Here is a 19,662-nt window from a genome sequence, read left to right as displayed (position 1 = left end):
CTTCCTGTTTTCCTTTGCCTCATGACTACTTAGATCCTTGAAATTTTTACTGAAGTTTGATACTGAGTAAACAAGTCCATCTGATATGACAACCTAATCATTGATATTACCGGAAAGGACAAAATCAAACATATAGCACTGGGATAAAGGAACTGAAGGTTAAGAGTAAAAGTCTAGGAAAGAATAACTAGATAATCTGAAGAAAAGCTATGATGTGTCATAGAGTCAAGAAAAAAATTCTTGTATTTATTTTCAAAATACTTTTTATTTTTCATTGTTTTCTTAGATTTACTGAAAATTTGGTAAGATAATACAGAGAATTCCCAGATAGCCCTCACCCAGTTTCAGTTTCTCTAATGTTATCATCTTACATTACCCTGCTATATTTATCAAGATTAAGAAATCAACACTACTGTTAAAAATACTCCAGATTCTATTCAGACTTCATCAGCTTTTCATTACTGATCTTTTTCTTTTCCAGGATCTGATCCAAGAAAGCACATTGCATTTGGCTCCCATGTCTCCTTAGTCTCATGTGGTCTGTGATTGTTTCTCAGGATTTTCTTATTTTCCATGATTTTTACAGTTTTGAGGAATACTCTAAAATACCCCAGGGATATTTTGTAGAATGTCCTTCAGCTTGGATTTGCTGTATGTTTTAGCTCATAATTAGATTGGGATTACGAATTTTTAGAAAGATTACATAGAACAAATCCACATGACTTATCACTGGTGACGTTAATGTTGATCACTTGGTGAAGAAGGCATTTGTCATTTTTCTCCCCTGTAAAGTTACTATGTTTCCCTTTCCATATTCCACTCTTTGGAAATGAGTCACTAATTTTAGTGAAGACTCACAAGGTGGGGGACTGAGTGCTACCTCCTTGAGTGGAGGGTATTTACCTGTATTATCTTGGATCCTTTTTTAAGGAAGGTTTGTCAAAGAGAAGAGAGGTTTAAAAATGAAGGTGTGATCATATTCTACTGTAAAATTTATGCAGATAAACAAAGGATTATACTGATTTTGGCAAAATAAAAGTCAGGGTTGTTTTAGGAGGAACAGCTTCAACTCAGTTGTGAGGATGCCAGTCAGATGATTCTAAAGAAGGGTGAATGAGTGAAAGGAATTAAGACAGCATATGGGAGAACGTCTTTGAAGATGCTTAGCCTTAGAGTGGAGCTAGGAAAGGCAACTACAGCCAAGGACTCATGTGAAAATTATATTATTCTTTTTGTACATTTTGTTCTAGGAACATAATTCTCACTTTCAATCCAGGGTTTTACTGAACTTAGTCATGTGAGAATACCACTTTCAAAATTTTCACCCTAATTAAATTCAGTAAATTTAAATCGCAAAGTTTATATATAAAAATCCAAAGTTGTTGTTATAGATTTTGTTACTTTTAAACCATTTGTATGAAAAAGATTTTTGTAAAATAAAAAGCAGATCCAGAAGAAAAAGATTTGGAATCAAATGTGTATCAAACATGCCTACAATTTCTCAGCTAGTATATGCTAAATCTAAGTAGATGCCGAATCTAAGTAGATAATCTGACTCCTCTCTACATAACGCTACTCGGTGTGTACTGCGAATTTAATAAATGCTGTTTGAACAATTGCAGGAGGCCTTGCAACTGTCCCTGACAAACGGATATTGACAGGAATATGTGCGCTTCAAATTTTCACAGTTACTATAGAGATCTTCATACTTGCAACCATTGGCTGGAATAAAAACAAAGAAACCGGTCACTTCATTATCATTTTCTTCCATAACAACAACACATACAATACATTCTATATGAACGGAGAGTACGGAAGTGAGCAAACAAACTGGCATTGTTACCCTAAGATGGCCATTCTATATCTTGAGGGACACACACAAGGTCTCTTAGGTAAACACACAGATTCATTTTTAAATTCGAGCTTTTGGAAATGTTTCTAAGATGAACTGACATATTTTCCTCACTCAGCGAGTGAGCAGAGTAAAATTAATTTAAATGGATTTCTCTAGAACTGCGATATCCAAAATGGTAGATACTTGTCATGTGGTTGTTTAAACTTAAATTAATAAAAATTAAATAAAATTAAAATTTCAGGTCTTTCCTCAACAACACCAGTTATATCACGTGCTCAGTAGCCATGTGTCTAAGGGCGACTTTATAGGAAAGTGAGAATATTGAACATCTTCATCATTGTAGAAAGTCATTGAACACAGTTCTAGACTCTAGTGCCACCAGTCTTTCTCTCAGGTCTAAGTAATTATTATAGGAAGATGTCAATGTATAATGTAAAAGGTGGAGAGACTGTCATTATGATTATTGGACATTTCTACTTGAATGTCCTTCAGTGGCCACAAACTCAACAAATCTCAAACTAAATTCATCATCCTGTCTACAAGCTTGACATTTCTTTGTTATTTCCCAACAATTCTTCATTTGGTTCACCCAGTTTCAGAGAAATGGCACTCCCAACTATTAAACAATTCAAGCCAGGAGCCAGGAATCAACTGAAACTTGTTTCTATTTTTTTTTTTGTAATCAATATTCAACAATACGAGGTAACAACAACTGACTATTCTCCTTTCTTCCTATTTTTCATACCTGTCTATTTTTTTCATTCATTTTGCACTAATGCAGTAAAGATACTCATTTGTTTTTGAGGGTGTGTTTTTCCAACAGTCTCCTAGCTGATTTTCATCCAATTGCTTCTTCCTACTACTGTCAGGAGCTCCTTAGAAAACACAGTTCAGATCTTATCATTCTTCTGTTTAAAATTTTTCAGTTGGCTGATCATTACTAATAAGATAAATTTCAAGCTTCTTAGAAAACAGCATTTGGCAGTGCTGGAAATATTTGGATTTTTCTTTTTTAGTTGATTTATAGCTTTGGTATTATCAATATTCTGAATTATTGCTATACAATTCAGTCAGAAAAAAATGTTACAATTCAGTCAGGTGAATGCATTTGAAAGGTAAAAATCTCAACGAATGGGTCGACTGCATTGTCAGTAATAATTTTAGTAATACATCCTAGTTAAACAAACATATCAACTCTTTGTATTTTTATTTATAAAAGCATAAAATGAAATTGTATGAGATATATATTTATTTTACTTCTTTTTGCTAAAATATTTTTGAGGCTTCTGTGAGTTAATACTACATACAGATTTGATTTTGACTTTAAAAATGCATATAAAAATTATTAGCAAGCGGAAATGCAAGTGATTATTATATTAAACTTGATGACTCTAACTACACTATGGCAAATATGAGGAAGTTAGTATGATAAATTCATTAGCATATGAGAAATGGCAGTATTTGGAGGCCCTGTCTAGATTGAGCCATATTCTATGGTCTCATACTCTTAGATGTCTATTTGTTTTTCTTTTTTAAAATATGCCGTATTTTGTATAATGATATAAAGTTTTATGAGGAGAAACTTCATATTTAATTATAATGTGTCATTTTCACAGACACATTTTCATATATGCCAATATATAAAATGGATGGTAAATGTTTCATCAGGTTACATATGATAACAGGTCAAATTTTACATTGCAAATAATACATAGATACTGAACAGTGTAAAATGTTCACTTAAAAACACTCCGTAAGGCTGGGTGTGATGGCTCACACCTGTAATCCCAGTACTTTGGGTGGCTGAGGTGGGCAGATCGCTTGATGGCCAGAAGTTCTGAGACTAGTGTGGCCAACATGGCAAAATCTTGTCTCTACAAAAAGTACAAAATTAGCCAGGTGTGCTGGCACGTGCCTGTAGTCCCACCTACTCAGGAGGCTGAGGCATTAGAATCACTTGATCCCTGCAAGCGGAGGATGCAGTGAGTTGAGATGGCGCAACTGCACTCCAGCCTGGGTGACAGAGCCAGACAGATTTTTTTTTTTTGTCCTTTGCATGAAAGCATTGCTTAAGTTGGTTGTCTTCAGAGTTCCCAATTCTTAGAAGAAATGTCAGATCATTTTATTTTATTATCAAGTTAATCACTTTAAACTTACTGCATAGTCCATCGTCACAGTTATTTGGGCAACTGGCGCAAGGTGCTCCTTGTTCATAAGGGACATATAGTCTGTTAACCCAATTACCACTGAAATTTGAAATAAAAAATGTCAAATATTTTTCATTTTTCTGTTTAGTTTATGTTCCAAAGTTAGTATCAGTCACCAAATATACATGGGTATTTATTAAATGTTTTTAATTATGTCAAATAATTAAAAATATAATATTCTCAGAGGATATTCAGACAATAATGCAAATTAAGAGAATAATTCACACATTCATTCACTTTCCTGACCATAGTCTCTCAACCTGAGAAACTGAAACAGGATAATTAAAGTCTAAAGGTTTTAGAGCGTATTTCGATATGGCAACACACTTCATCTCCCAATAGACTTGGTCAAATTGCTAAGATGATGTACCACAAGGTTCTGGCAAGGGTTAAAACATATCCCCTAGGGAGATAATAAAAGTTCCTGAAGCACAGAAGGTTGCAATATGAAAAATAACATTTAATGTTAAATGTAGCTTATAATTAAAAATAAAAAATACCATAATTTCTATAATATGAAGAAGGGTAAGTACAGTTTCAGCATAAATTTTGGCTTTTAGGTGGGGTGGTGATTTTCACATGGTTTTTGCTGTATGTTTGTGAAAGGGTACTGTGCTCAGGAAGGTTTGGGAATGTCTACAGGTGGTGTGTATGAGATGTTTATGTTTGCCAAGAATGGGAATGTTAGGGGAAAAAAAGATTTAATTAATATTAATCTCCTCTGTGTGTTCATCTTACAGTGACTAGCCTGTACCTCAATGATGATTATTTTCCTATCGGTAATTATCATCTGAAAATACAAGAAAGCCAAAGTCTTAATTGCACTAAGTAGGTTAACAGTCCAAGTCAATGTAGCTGAATCTCAGCCTTCCTTCACAGAATATAACGGTAGGTGTGTGAGCACTTAAAAAAATGTGAAATAGACATCAAAGTGTTCTGGAAGTTCTCTTTTTCCTGCTTTCTCTCATTACTACTTCCAACTCTCACTCAGATGCAGACTCAAGATGCTCTCCTCTCATGACCAGGCATTTGGGGGCAGTCTCCCAGGGTCTTTCAATTTTCTGCATTAACAATGATAATTCTTTGCTGAAAAATGACCTTACAGGTCATATTTCTCAAACTGGAATCCTACATCACCTGGGATATCTACAGCCTCAAAATAAGTCATGCAGAAAGCTGAGTTTGGGGAAAGCCCCTCCCACTAGTGGTGAACAATTTCAAATATTAAAAGGAAATTAAAGCTAATAGATATGTTGTGAATATATCTTCAATATATCCACAGATTTTTTCTGTGTGAGTAAGTCAAATATATTGCTTGAGAAAAAAAGTGGACTTTCTTCAGGAAACCCAAGATAATTAAGAAATTATGATCTTAACGGTTCCATGAAATGTTTTTGTGGTAAATTCCAAGAAGCAAAAATTTAAGATATTATCTTTTCTTGGCTATTTGAAACATATTGGGGATCTCTTGAAAAGTCTTTGAGGTCCAAGATTTAATCATTTCTTAATGTATAATGTGAAATTTTCTGATAAGCATGAGTAAGAGCATTTGAGCAGAAAGGACTGATATTACTAAAATGGGTCTTTACTCATTTGTTTGTCACCTTACTTTATCCCTGGACTAATTGTCAAGCTTTCAGTTTCTCGTATGTAAACTTAGCATGAACTGATAAAATTATATTTAGACAACTACACACTACCTGTACTCATGAAGTAACCATGAGCATAGGAAAAGGCAATTGAGCGAGGAGATAAATTATTTTAGGCATGAGGAAAGACAGCTCCCTGTTCAATAACACTTGGAACTGGAACTGAAAACTTGATCTTTCTGCGAAGTAGATTGAATGTGTCTCAACTTTAGAAAATATTTCTAAAGATTAATCTCCTTCACCTTTACTGAAATATGCTTTTTGGTTTGTTTTTATATTAAATATTAAATCGTATTTAGCATTATTGACAATAAACTCTAAAATATATACTTACGTAGGACAATATTGGCAAACATAGTAGTATTTGAGAACTGCTTGATTGGGACAGTAGGCAATTCCACATCCAACGAGGTAGGAAGAGTACCAAACAACCTATAAACCCATAAGTGAACATACGAGAGCACATTAGAGAAGAAGGAAATACCGAAAAACAAGTAGTAGGAAATACAAAATGGAGAAGAATATTACCGACATATTTTGCCTATACCTTATGGCTATATTTAGTTAAATTATTGAATCAAACTAAAAGACTTTTAAAATATTACATTTCCATGTACATTCCTTTTTGAGACTGTTAGACAAAGATTATGTTTCCCTACCATGATCCTGCAGACTATTGAAAAATGACAGCTCACAGCTGAAATACTCACCAAATGCCAGACTATTCTATATTCACTTGAAAATTTCCCCCAAATTCAACTTGGAATCAGTCAAAATTTGAAGAATCCTTTTTTTAGGGCACTTGTAAAGGAGGTGGTTTTTCATTTCTTCTCTTTACCTGTGTATAATGTCCAACCACTGCATTGGGAGTCTTTGGCCCTACACCAAAGTCAAAATCCTCGTATTCATCAAACCAGCTTTGGATTGCTTGTGACCATGAATTGGGGGCACTTGACATGTAGAGATTCTCACCACATTTTAGACCTAAGAAGGAACAGACCACTCATGAGGAAAGCAATAAAGCATGCAATGGCAAAATACACACCCCCCACCCGCCCCCTCCACACAGCAGAATCCCTGTTTTTTAAATACTGTCCCCAATGCCCATCATTAATGACTATCAACTAATACATAAGGAGGGTGCCTCAGATCCTTATCAGCTATAAGCTGAACAGAAGCCAGATTTGCCCAATACTTGAGGTTGGTCTCAACATGCAAAACTTTGAGTAGATGGAGAACCCTTTTTTCTTTAATATCTGCTCTCCCTGGATTCATTTATTTACACATTGAATTCTTCACATGGGTGTGCCTTATGAGCTTTCAGCTTTGTAATGTGAGCTTGCTGAAGGCAAGCATCAATTTAGTAATTCCTCTCCTGCTCTAGTCCGTATTCACCAGAGATTTTCATATATAGGAATCTGAATAAGTGGTTAGAATTATTATTTTGTGTGAATTTTTTAAAAAAAGTCTTATGCTCAGTCTTTAAGAGCCCAAACATGAAGAAAATGACACCATAAAAGACAATATTTTCACAGGTTACGGGCCTCCTCTTAGCAAATCAGAACATCACAGGCCACACTTTGCTCAAAAAATAAGGAAAAAAGTGCCTTGCAGCCCAGAAATACTTCAGTGCTTTTTCAAGCCCTGAAATTAATATTTATATTTGGATGGCTTAACATGGGATGTCTACATGCTACTTAAAGAGAGTATAAACTACCTTTGTATAGTTCCTTTAAGAGGGAAAGAAAGAAGCTAAGATTTTAACAATAGATTGGGATTTTCAAGACCATTTCTTTCAATCTTCTGGTGACCATAGTTACCTCCTTTCATAAATTTATTATAGTTTTAATATCAAGGATATAGATAACAATGGCAGTCCTATTTTCAAAACAAGCCAGTTATTTACCACTTGTAAATTTGGCTTGCCTTTACCTATGTTGTTTTTGATAATTCAATAAATACTTTATCTGATAGCTCATCCATATGATATTTTATCTAGTTGTTTTTATATTTATTGATGCATAGGTTATGTCTTGCAGGTCATTTTTATTTTGTCTAATATAGTATGCATTGTAAACATCCAGCAAATATGAAAGACATGGCTTACCATCATCAAAAATTCAAAAGAAAATAGTAAAAGCTAATACTGGTGTTAAATATCTTTTTTTGTAAAATTCAGGAACAGTTTGACAAAATTTAAAATATTTTATAAAAACAAAATTAAGTAGGTTTCAAAACACAAATAGGCTCTATATTATCACTAAAAAGGATACTGATTTAGAAGCCAGAAATTCTAATTCCAGATTTCCTATATATGACATTAATTACCAATCATCATTTTCTTCCAGACTTAGTTTTCTAATCTCTGTAATTGGGAAAGAGATGATCTGTAACCTGCTTTACTCATGAGCTGATTGAGAGGTACAAATGTGATACTGCCTGAGACAGTTTTTGTAAAATTTACGTAAAACCATAAGCTCAGATGGTGCTTCTCAGAGTTATCTCTACATATAGAGATATTCTATCTTGAAAAAGGTAGCATTAGAAGCAATATTTATTTACAAACTTTTCTTAATGCAACATTATAACATGGTTTCTTATTATTTTACTTGTTGATTTATTCAACAAATATTTCCTAATTTACATACTAGTCTTTCGATCCCTTGGGTTACTGTGTCTGTAATTGCACTGGTTTGCCCACTTTTGGGCATTTGCTGCAGCCTCTTTGTTCCATTCCTGAAACAAGGACAGAAAAAAGATATCCACTTAATATCTCAAACCTCACAGGAGCATAAGCCTTATAATCAGGTTATAGGTTGATTTACATCATCACAAAATTTCTGTGCAAGCATCTTCTGATTTGTATAGTAATCAAATATATATTTTTTTGATGTGCCTTTTTCTGCTCCACAAAGAAATATAGGTAATATGCCTACCCTAAGTAATCAAAAAAAATCTAGGTTTATAGCCTAATTATTTATGACAGGACAACAGAAACATAAAGATTTTTAGTAATGATCCTACTCTAAATATTGATAAACATGTGGAGGTGTTGAGATTGCTTTTGCTGACAATGAAGTAATTAGCTGGCTTACTTCACTTCCAGTTCTTTTTCCCCCCCACCCCTTCACTGAATATGTTTGGGAGACATGTGGCCTTTGGTACAAGGCCCAGAAAAGTAGATTGTTATTTACCCTAAACGGCATTTATCTTAAACGAAAAAGGTCTTTCTGATCTTAGATTAGGACAGATAAGATAAGGAGCAGAAAAGCATAATGGCTTTTCACTGTATGTCCAAAGATTTGGTTTTGATTCTGCTTCCATAATTTAAATAGCCCTATGAATTTGACATTATGCGACCATTATAAAGAGAAGTTAAGAAATTTAGCTCTGCCCATTACACAGCTCAAATGAAATAACAAAATAGAGACAGAACTTTGTAAACCTTGAAGTTATTAAGAGATTTTCATTGCCAGCCGCCTGCTCCTTCCACAGCTTGTTCACACCCCTCTCCTTTGCAATATACCACCTCTTACCATCTTTAGCATGTTGCTGGCAGGTGGAGAGACTGCTCTCCTCAGTTCATTGTGTTTATTTACAATCTCCCTTTGCACTTGTGTTTGGGTGGTTAACAAAGCAGTAAAAGCGGGATCCTAAGGGAAGATAAAATTACAATTATTTTTTAACATTGTTGGAAATTGCGCAGAGTAGTAACTATGTTAGCTTGAGGGAACAAGGACCATTTTAAAAAAGTGTTTGAGCCAATACTAGGTAAACACTGTCAATGACAGCCAAAGCTATGACTTTTTAATGGAAAAGTATTATATGAAAGTTTTCAGATTGGGGATATAATTCATGGCATGACAAACTAAAATCTCCTCTGAGGCCACAAACACCAATTTCTGGGTTAAGAGAGGTCTTAATGTGATTTTTCTAGATATATGAGTGACAACATCTTATAGTGACAAGGGTACATGATAGGAATTATTAAGACATTCACACTCAGGCTGCAGCAAAGAAGTGGTAAGGATTGGGCTATATGATTTACCCTAAGACTTTAGGGGGAATTTCTGCCTGAAATGGTGTCTGGTATTTAGAAAAAATGCTTAGGCTCAGTCTAAGTGCATGTGTAACATGCAATACTCTAATAAAAGAGTTTTATGTATTAGGTAGCAAATTTTATGGGATCACTCAAAAGATAGTTTTACCACATTAAAAAAAGTCTCCAAGGCAATTTGTGGGGTGGAGCAAAGTCATTTAATTAATGAACTTCAATACCCTCATGTGGCTAGGGGCTACCATGTCGATCACCACAGCTTTAAACATAATTATGTTAACTATCTTGAGCTACTAATGAGTACTTTATGATGTACCAGACACTCTAGTCCTTTTCACTTTTGAAGATTGATCTAGTAGCTTGCTATCCCTCATGGTTGCCTGAATTTTTCTGAAGATTTTTGACTTTAACCATACCTTGTCTTCATTTGCTGGGAAGGATGGAAGCAGCCCAGCAACCAGGAACAACAGCACTGGGAATAATGTCATTGCTGGGAAAACAAAACCGGTGGAACAGGGATCTGCATTAAAATGATTAGTACATGAACTGCTGAGTAACATGAGGGTGGGAGAAATGTAATGACTTCCATTATCCCAAATTCATTACTAATGTAACAGAAGACTTGTCACATGGAGTGAGCAGAATGACAGTGGATTCAGCTTTCGAAGTATGCCTCCAACTGGGACTATAAAGAACAAACCCAAATTCCCTACTGAAGCCCTTGAAGCATGCCTGTAAATGCTAAGGACTTTCTACCTCCTTCTTCTGCAGCTCTGCAGTCTTCTCTCTGTAACTGCTCTCTTTAGGTTCTAGGAGTGGATTCTTCACAGTGACAATTCAGTAGCTTCCAACTGTGATTATTACAGGGATACTACCGCATTAGCCCTTGCTGATTTCCTTAAGTGCTGTCTATACTTTTATAAATATACTCTTATTAACATCTCTTCAAATTACAAGTTAGCCTGTGCCAGTTCTTTTCCATCAGGGATCTGGCTCATATACTTGCCGTTCTTCGAACCCTAGAAAGTCCTCTAAGTGTATGCTTTTCGTGCATACTTTTAAACTACTCTCTTCAACTTTACCTGTGCAGCTAGCATCCTAACTCCTTTCCTCTCAAAACTTTATCTTTAGTACCATGCCTCAAATTTAAAAAGGCAACATTTTTTCCTCTGGAACTTAAACCAAAAAGGTAATAATTTGATTATCACTTTTAAGGGATTACTAACCCTATCTGTATTAATATCCTTAATATGTTCACATTCTTTGTCTCACTAATTCAACTTCTTGGAATCCTACTGAAATTATAAACTATATTGGAAAAGTTTTAAGCATAAAATTTTTATCATGTTATCATTTATAAGAGGTAAAACATTGTAAATTAATTACATGCTTAGTAATAGGGAGCTATAATGTCTAGGTAAATGAGAGTACATCCTCTTATGGCAGTATATTAGACATAAAAACCACTCTATATTTATGGTGGTTTTGTAACCTCAGAGAAAAAGCTTATGCTTCAATGTTAAGTTTAAAAACAAGAAAGCAGAACAAATAATACATGGTAGATCCTTAGCCTTCTGTTTTGGACCGAGTGTTAATAGAAGTAGTGACTCATCCTACAAAAGCTCTTCCTTCTTAGTTATTCACTGATTCCTCCTGAACCTCAGCTCTTGAGGGCTGGGAGTGGGTCTCCCTTAGACTATGAACTCAGCTAACAACAAATCCCCACAAAACTCCCAAAGGAAGAACTTTCCACCCCAAATTGGTCCCCAGCACTAAATTCAGCTTTCCTTTCTGCTAACCAGCACTCTCGCACCCCACCCACTGTGAATCTAAGTATTGGGATGCAGCCTGATACACAATTGCAAAACCCATTTTCATGCTATTAAAGTCAATGTCACAAACCATCCCATCCCAGCACTGCTGCACAATCACCCCACAAATATGGGACTTCGCTGGTATCCATTTGTATCACTTTTTCAAAGATATTTCCAATGTAAGAACAAGAAAATGACAGAAAGAGAGATATACTTTTTGATAACAATTGTGGTTTTACTTTGTCCAATGCATCAATAAATACACTTGAAGCCTGAAAAAAAAAAAAAAAAAAGGAATCCATGAAAAATGATAGTGCTAGAATGCAGATCTGGAACTCCAGAACATTTCAAGCTACTAGTGTTACAGACCTTGAAACTCACTCAAAAATAACTTAATCCGGGCCCGCTTCCACCTCTAAATTAATATGTGGATGCTCTAACTCATAGTGTGCTGTATTTAGGGGTGGGCCCTCTAGTGGGCCTCCTTCAGAGTTTGAGAGCAAAAGAGGAAAAGCAGATCCTTATTTTCATTTGTAAGTCAAAGACAATTAGGTATTCTTCTTTCCTTTAGGAGACATTTATCAAATTCCGTACACTCTATTCAGGATAACATGTTACAATATTGGTGCACATGATCAAGTGAACAAGACTTGGTTCTTGCCCTCAGAGTCCTGGTATATCATTGCGGGAGCTTGTCATTCAAGTACCCAGAGTGGGAGCTGGTTGAATTTTCTCATGTGTGCAAAACAGGAGAATAAGATTTTATTTCCTTTTACAGTGATCCATTCCAATGCTTTATGGAGAGAGATGGGGAAGAATCTAGCACAATTCAGGGCTCAGGGAGTAAACAATTCGAATGAGGCAAATATGATAAAGATATATCATCAGCAGTAAGACCAATAATGGTGACAGAGGGTCGCTGTAATATTTCACTCCATCCTCACCTCTCCTCCCCAGGGACTACTGTAAATAGCAGGTGCAAGTGGAAAATGATTTGTTTGCAATTCCATTTAGTAGCGTCACATAGAAGGTACTAGAAAGAATTTTTTAAAAATTGCCTCTCCTGTCATTTACTTGCATGAAGCAATTTCTAAATGTATTAGTTATACAGTTTTTTCTGCTATTTCTTGGAGATAAACATTAGATTTCTCTTCATTTCCCTTGAAAGAGTTATTTTGCACTTTGTGTAAGTCACTGAGTCCCACCTTTTATATGGTTTTCTGTTCTATTCTGGTTTTCCTTTTTCAAAGAAATTAATAATTCATCTCAAGTGTGATTAGAGAAAAACCAAGTCCCCAGATTTCAAAGATTTATGATTTCAAATAGTGATGGTTTGCTACTAATTCCAGATCTACAGCAGAGCAAATTGTGTCTTTCTGAAGCATAAATATCTGTAATACAATTAAACTGTAACATACTGTGCCTTCTTCACACTGATGTTAGGACCACTGGTATGTTTGAAACACTCCCTTGGAAAAGGGAGTGTTATATGTTGTCTCAAATGACCTGATATCACTGCATATTGACTGATAACATATATCTACAAAAATTCTATAGGCATATCTCGTCTTAGCAGCCCATTTTGTAGAAATAAGGATTTGCAAATTGGGAAGTAGGACAAATTTGCTTAGTTGATAAGAGAAGAATTAATCAAAAGGTTCATTTATAAAGCAAGCCTTTGGCTTCTATTCCAGGCAGAATATCAAAGTAGGCAAGTTTCTTACTGTCACCCCAAAATTAACTCTGAAAGAATTATAGAAGCAAGAGGGAAACAGGGATTCCAAGAAAATACTGAAAAGATAGTGAGAAAATCTGAGGAGAATAAAGTCTTTCATGACTTCTAGAATGTGTATATGGGTGTGTGTGCGCGTGCGCGTGCGTTGTGTATAATGAATGTGAAAGGGAGGAGAGTGCTGCATCCAACAGCAGTGGTTGGTCTAAAGTAATGCCTGTTAGTTCCCACTCTTGCCTCAAAACAGTCATTGATTCCTCTTTATTTGCAAAATTCTGCAACAACAGAAAAGCGCTTGCTCTAGTGCGATGTGTCAGCAAAGTAGTATCACGGAGCTGTAAGAACCATCCTATGCGGGTCCCGGGCGCGGTGGCTCACGCCTGTAATCCCAGGACTTTGGGAGGCCGAGTCGGGCGGATCACGAGGTCAGGAGATCGAGACCATCCTGGCCAACACGGTGAAACCCCATCTCTAATAAAAATGCAAAAAAATTATCCAGGAGTATCTCTACTAAAAATACAAAAAAATTATCCAGGAGCGGTGGCAGGCGCCTGCAGTCCCAGCTGCTCAGGGGGCTGAGGCAGAAGAATGGTGTGAACCCGGGAGGCAGAGCTTGCAGTGAGCCGAGATCGCGCCACCGCACTCCAGCCTGGGCGATTTAGCGAGACTCCGCCTCAAAAAACGAAAACGAAAAAAAAAAAAAAAAAAAAGAACCATCCTGTGTGAAGGACTGATGATAATAAGGTCATGCGTGATAGCACTCTCCAGTGCTCTTATAGTCACTTATAGTCACACCTTCTTACTCCCTACTGTTGTATGATTCAAATTAGCTTGGCTGCATCCTCCCAATGCTGTTTCATTCCTGAAATGTAATCTGAGGAGTGGATATAATTCCTTGATGACTCATAAAAGACATAAGAATAATAGTAAATAATACATAAGGCCACTTCATAAATGAATTGCAAGAATCCTAACAAAATATTAACTCACCAATTTCAAAAATATGTTAAAAATATCATGACCAAGTAAAGTTATATGAGGACTGCAAGAATAATTCAAAATTAGAAAATTCATTGGTAAAATTCATCACATTAACAGATTAAAGCAAAGTAATATGACAAAAATACGTCATTAAATTCAATCCCTATATGTAGTTTTTTTTTTTTATTTTAAAAGAAAAAATAAAAGAGATCATTAATTTGGTAGGAAGCATATACTGCAAATCTATACCCAATACAATGGTTATTGGAGAAACTCTAGGTGCATTTCATTTAATATTGGGAACAAGAAAAGAATGACTAATACTTTTATTTAACAAAGTACTGGAGAGACCCTAATCAAAGCTGTAAGAAAAGAAAATACATACATATACATGCATATGCATATAATATATACAAGTAACATAACGAATACAATATATAATATATATTTATTACACATAATATATAATGTATATTATATATTACTATATATAATATATAATATATATTTATATTAATATATAATATGTTTATATTTATAAATAAATATTTTATTTATTTAAATAATTATATAATATATATTTATTACACATAATATATAAATATTAATATATAAATATTTTATATAATTATATAATATATATTTATATTTGTATACATATATTATATGTTTATATTTATAAATAAATATTTTATTTATTTAAATAATTATATAATATATATTTATTACACATAATATATAAATATTAATGTATAAATATTTTTATATATTAATTTTTAAATAATTAATTTATATATTAATTTTTAAAATAATTAATTTATATATTTATTTATATGTAATATTTGTAACCTTTGTAAGGGAAGAGGTAAAATTGTTATTGTTTTCAAATGATACGATCATCTATCTGGAGAACACACCAAAATAAACAATTTTGCTAGATGCACTATCAACTTACAAAAATGCCATTTCTATTACTGGAAATACTCAACTAGAATATAAGATTTAAGAAACACTCATAACAGTTAAAAAAATTATACAGTATCTGGGAAACAACAAAAAATTAAAAATTCTTTTTGGAGAAAATTTTAAAACTTTAATAAAGAACATAGTAGAAGTTCTGAATAAATTGAGAGTTTTGTAATGCTTTTAAATGGTACATGTTAAGGTTAAGATATCAATCCTAAACTAACCTAATTGTTTATTTTAATTCCAATACAAATTTTAAGTGGCTTATGAATAACTAAGTAAACCTTTAAAAGAAGAATTGGCTGGGCGCAGTGGCTCACGCCTGTAATCCTAGCACATTGGGAGGCCGAGGCGGGTGAGTTGCCTGAGCTCAGGAGTTCGAGACCACCCTGTGCAATATGGTGAAACCCCGTCTCTACTAAAAATACAAAAGTTAGCCGGGCATGGTGGTGGTGCATGCCTGTAATCCCAGTTACTGGGGAGGCTGAGGCACGAGAATCGCTTGAAACCGGGAGGTGGAGGTTACAGCGAGCCGAGATTGTGCCACTGCACTCCAGCCTGGGAGACAGAGTGAGACTCCATCTCAAATAAATAAATAAACCAATAAAATAAAGAAGAATTAATTGGATTATCTTTTCATATTAGTTATTAAGATAGACTTCAAACCTTTGTTGACAAAATTTAATATTACTGTAGGAACAGATAAATCAATCAATGGAGGTAAATACAAAATTTAAGAGACAGACCAAACATCACAGCATTAAAAAACAAAGGAGGGAGAACAGATTATAGAAATATTTTAAAGGATCATGTGGATTAGAAAAGATGTCAAAAGCATTAATACAAGGGAGTATAATGCGTGCACTATAGGTATAAACACATTTATATACTAGTCACAGCACAGAAAAGTATTTGACGCAATATTTTCTTAAAATTTAATAGTTAATCTTTATTCTGATCACTTTCTTTCATCTTATTATGTATCTGTGATACAGAAAGCAGCCTATGCCAATATGCAAAGTTTGCAAAACTGCTATATTTCATCAAGTAAGAAATTTGTAAAGATATCCAAATAAGAATAGCTGTCTTGCATTTCTTGAGAAGCACTTTTTTTTTCAAGGATGAATTCCCTTCCTTTTACTTGAATTCAATAAGTAACATAACTGAAATTCATAGCAATATCAGATTTACATTACTTGAGAATTCTGACGCTCTTCCTTCCAATTCATCCCTGTCTCTTACAAATCAGAAAGCCCAATTTACCTTACAACTCATCAATGTAGGGTAACTCCCACGCTTGAAACTTGTCATCAATTTAATTACTTTTGATCTGCTTTCAGAAGTCTTAGTCATACAGGCAGACACATTCTAGATTTGGTTTTAACTAGCAAAAGAGGCAACACCGGATCTTCTTTGGCTATTGTAAATACTCCGAGAGTTTCCTGGATAGCATTTAGCCACAGGGAAGAAAAGCATTTTACTTTAAAATCTTCTGTCTAGTGGTAAGTAACCCCTTTCATGTTGTCATTAGGTAGTTCTGTGGTCTCCTAATATCTGATTCTTCATAATCACTTCTAATGTGCTACAGAATATAAAACTGTATGTGGAAATTGCTTCCTTAGATGAAATATGCACGATAGATATTATATTTAAATTACCTACATAAACGTGACTGAGTAGATTGACTTTTGACTGGAAAACGTTTATAAGTCTTTTTTTTTTTTTGTACTCTGAGTGCATTTCATGAGGTAAACTGTATTTTATGTTGATGGTCTTTAATAAAATACTTTTTGATCTCGAGATCAGTGCTATAATTTTGTTTTAACCAATTTAAAACTTTTGCTATGGCTTCTCATATAGCTGTATGTTTTAATATTAGTAAAAGTTACTGATGTAAAAGTATGCACACACATATATTCATAGTTTTTCATTTTTCTATTAAAAATAGTTCTAGTACAATTGTTTCCAAAAGTCATAGACATGGGAATTAATTATATTACTTTAGAATGAAAGGTAAAAATTTATTTAAAAATTAAACTGGATAAAAGTGCTTTTGGAATAATAAAGCTGTCTATATATTAGCTTCTCAGCTTAAAATGAATATGTTAAGATGATTACTCTCATTAAAAGTTATCAATAAACTTTGGAAAATCGTAGATAAAATATACTGAATATATCACTTTATCATTGAGAAGGCATAAATGTGTTGTTCACCTTGAAATAAAGGAGTTATCACTTACCAGTGGTTTCCAGAGCAGGATGAAGTATTTATTTCATCTGCTGATAGAAGGAAGGTGGAGAGAGAGAAGGTTAGAGCCATATATATGAAACACCTATTTCCTGTTTTGGCAAATTCTGGTTGTGCAAGTAACTCTAGATCAACAAGGCCTGAAACAGGATTTGTCATACCAATAGTCTCAGATTTCATTGCTGATTTTCTAATCATGATTTTGAAATTATTTGGTGATTCCTCAAATGCCTTTTAAAAGTAAATTGCTATATCAAGTTTTGTAATTGTGCATTTATTCTTTGAAGCTCATATATTATAATTTATCCATATTTTTGCTAGTCAATAGTTTGAAAATTCTTAGCCAAATTATTATCATCACAATATTAGAGTTTTTAGAATTACTTCTGTTGGATTGAAATTAAGCTCATAATTTTCATGAACTCTAGAGAACACAATGTTTTTTACAGCTATCTAAGATGCTTATTAATAAACTATTGGACATTACTCTTTTGGATAATAATTTTATCTTTAATGTTTGTAAATACAAGGCCACAGTGACTTTCCGAACTCGATGGCCAAACACACCATAACTCATTGGTATTTCCATGTTCAAAGATGTGCTGTAGTTACTTTTACTTTCTGGTTGTATAAAATTAAACATAATATTGGTCTCCATGTTAAATTATCATTATTTGATTCTGTTCATCTATGGAAAATTTCAATCATTCCAGGCTTGTTTCCATAGCACAATAATGAAGTGGGGGGGGGGGGGACTAACAATTTCAGATTTCCTCTACCTCTAAAATACAATAATCTTAAATACTGAGTTTATATAAATAAAGAAGTATAAATTAATAAATCACAAGTAGTATATACATAGCACACAGACATTTCTGCATGCTCATGTTGGCATATAGATTGCACCATGTGGTGCACAATTCAAAAGTTTCTGTTCATTTTCATTTTTATATTTAGATTTATTGATTTATGTAACAAAATATATAATCACAAATCAATGTCTACTCAATAGGCACATTTTAAAATTATGGTTAATTTTAAGTTCAAGAATTAGATACTTCTAAATGTCTGTTATAAGAGAGTTAAGAACTCAGAAAATCAGGTTGGATTTTACCATTAAAAAAAGGTTAACCATTTGCTGCCATGTCTCCAATTAACTCCTAGAATCTATTTACTTTATGAACATGTGAAGTGGAAGCTCTCAATAAACCAAATCAGCTATGTGGAAAAAATCACCTTGAAACTACCTTCTACACAATCCTCTTTCTGTGGCAAAATGTATTTTGTGGGCAAGACCAGACTCAGAAGCATCCACAGCCCATTCTCTTCTCCACTTACTGGCATAGAATGTTGTTAAAAGCTTCATATTTCTGTTCTAATGGAAATGGGCTAAATTTCTGTAACTATGTGTATTGGGAAATTTCTATATTTTATTTTATATCATATTTTATTTGATTTGAGGCAGGATCTCACTCTGTCATCCAGGCTACAGTGCAGTGGTTAGATCAGAACTCACTGTAGCCTTGAATTTCTGGGCTCAAGGGATTTCCCATTTCAGCCTCCCAAGGAGCTGAGACCATGGTGTGCACTACTATACGCAGCTAAATTTTTAATTTTTTTTGTAGAGACAGAATCTTGCTATGTTGCCCAGGCTAGTTTCGAACTTCTGGCCTCAAGCAATCCACCTGTCTTGGCCTTCCAAAGTTCTGGAATTATAGGCATGAGCCACTGTACCCACTTTATTAGGAAATTATTATTCTGATTGTAAATTTTCATATTTATCTGTAAATGGGAGTAATCTTATTTTTATTTAATTGTGATACATAATATATGTAAGCTGCCTGCCATGTAGTAAGAATTTCCAGTGTTAATTCTCTCCCACTTTGTGTACTTTTCTTCTGTATCTAGACAAATCTACCCCTAATATTTGTAAGTTGTGAGATTGCACTTGAGTTTTATGACATGGTTTGACTTACTAAGCTATAGGCAGTTCTGTGAGAAATTGCCATAAGTAGACACAAAACAGCATAAAAAGGAAAAATATTTTTGCCTCATTATTCAAACTTGATAGTTTTTCTCTAACTTTTTACTGAGTTATGACTAAATGACCACTACATGTAGAAGGCATTTTGCTTGTCAAATGTTGGTACATT

General features: G+C 34.0%; 1 protein-coding gene across 2 annotated transcripts; it reads right to left on the bottom strand.

Moving 5' to 3' along the window:
- Positions 1 to 245: 245 nt before the first annotated feature.
- Positions 246 to 17,597, bottom strand: CRISP3 (cysteine rich secretory protein 3). 2 transcript variants are annotated; one of them, XM_001105287.5, is made up of 8 exons: positions 17,502 to 17,597; positions 10,185 to 10,258; positions 9,248 to 9,364; positions 8,360 to 8,447; positions 6,550 to 6,695; positions 6,046 to 6,143; positions 4,013 to 4,101; positions 246 to 1,722 (listed from the first exon to the last, which is right to left on the bottom strand). In XM_001105287.5, exons 2-8 carry the CDS (start codon positions 10,254 to 10,256, stop codon positions 1,595 to 1,597), a joined length of 738 nt encoding a protein of 245 aa, XP_001105287.1. In that variant the 5' UTR covers positions 10,257 to 10,258; positions 17,502 to 17,597; the 3' UTR covers positions 246 to 1,594. The 2 variants fall into 2 exon arrangements, with proteins under 2 accessions (XP_001105287.1, XP_077857448.1); XM_078001322.1 differs by lacking the exon at positions 17,502 to 17,597 and adding an exon at positions 16,525 to 16,703.
- Between the last annotated feature and the right edge of the window lie 2,065 nt (positions 17,598 to 19,662).

This window comes from Macaca mulatta, chromosome 4 (genome assembly GCF_049350105.2).
Source record: "Macaca mulatta isolate MMU2019108-1 chromosome 4, T2T-MMU8v2.0, whole genome shotgun sequence".
In the NCBI taxonomy this organism is placed as follows: domain Eukaryota; kingdom Metazoa; phylum Chordata; class Mammalia; order Primates; family Cercopithecidae; genus Macaca; species Macaca mulatta.
This window is presented reverse-complemented; position numbering and strand designations above follow the sequence as displayed.

What these genes read in the sequence shown, in the direction of transcription:
- CRISP3 (XM_001105287.5), bottom strand. Translation starts at nt 10,256, where the DNA reads ATGACATTATTCCCAGTGCTGTTGTTCCTGGTTGCTGGGCTGCTTCCA. An exon ending in TCCCAGCAAATGAAGACAAG is followed by an intron (nt 9,365 to 10,184) that starts GTATGGTTAAAG and finishes ATCTTCCCTTAG; the next exon opens with GATCCCGCTTTTACTGCTTT. An exon ending in CCAGCAACATGCTAAAGATG is followed by an intron (nt 8,448 to 9,247) that starts GTAAGAGGTGGT and finishes TCCTTGTTTCAG; the next exon opens with GAATGGAACAAAGAGGCTGC.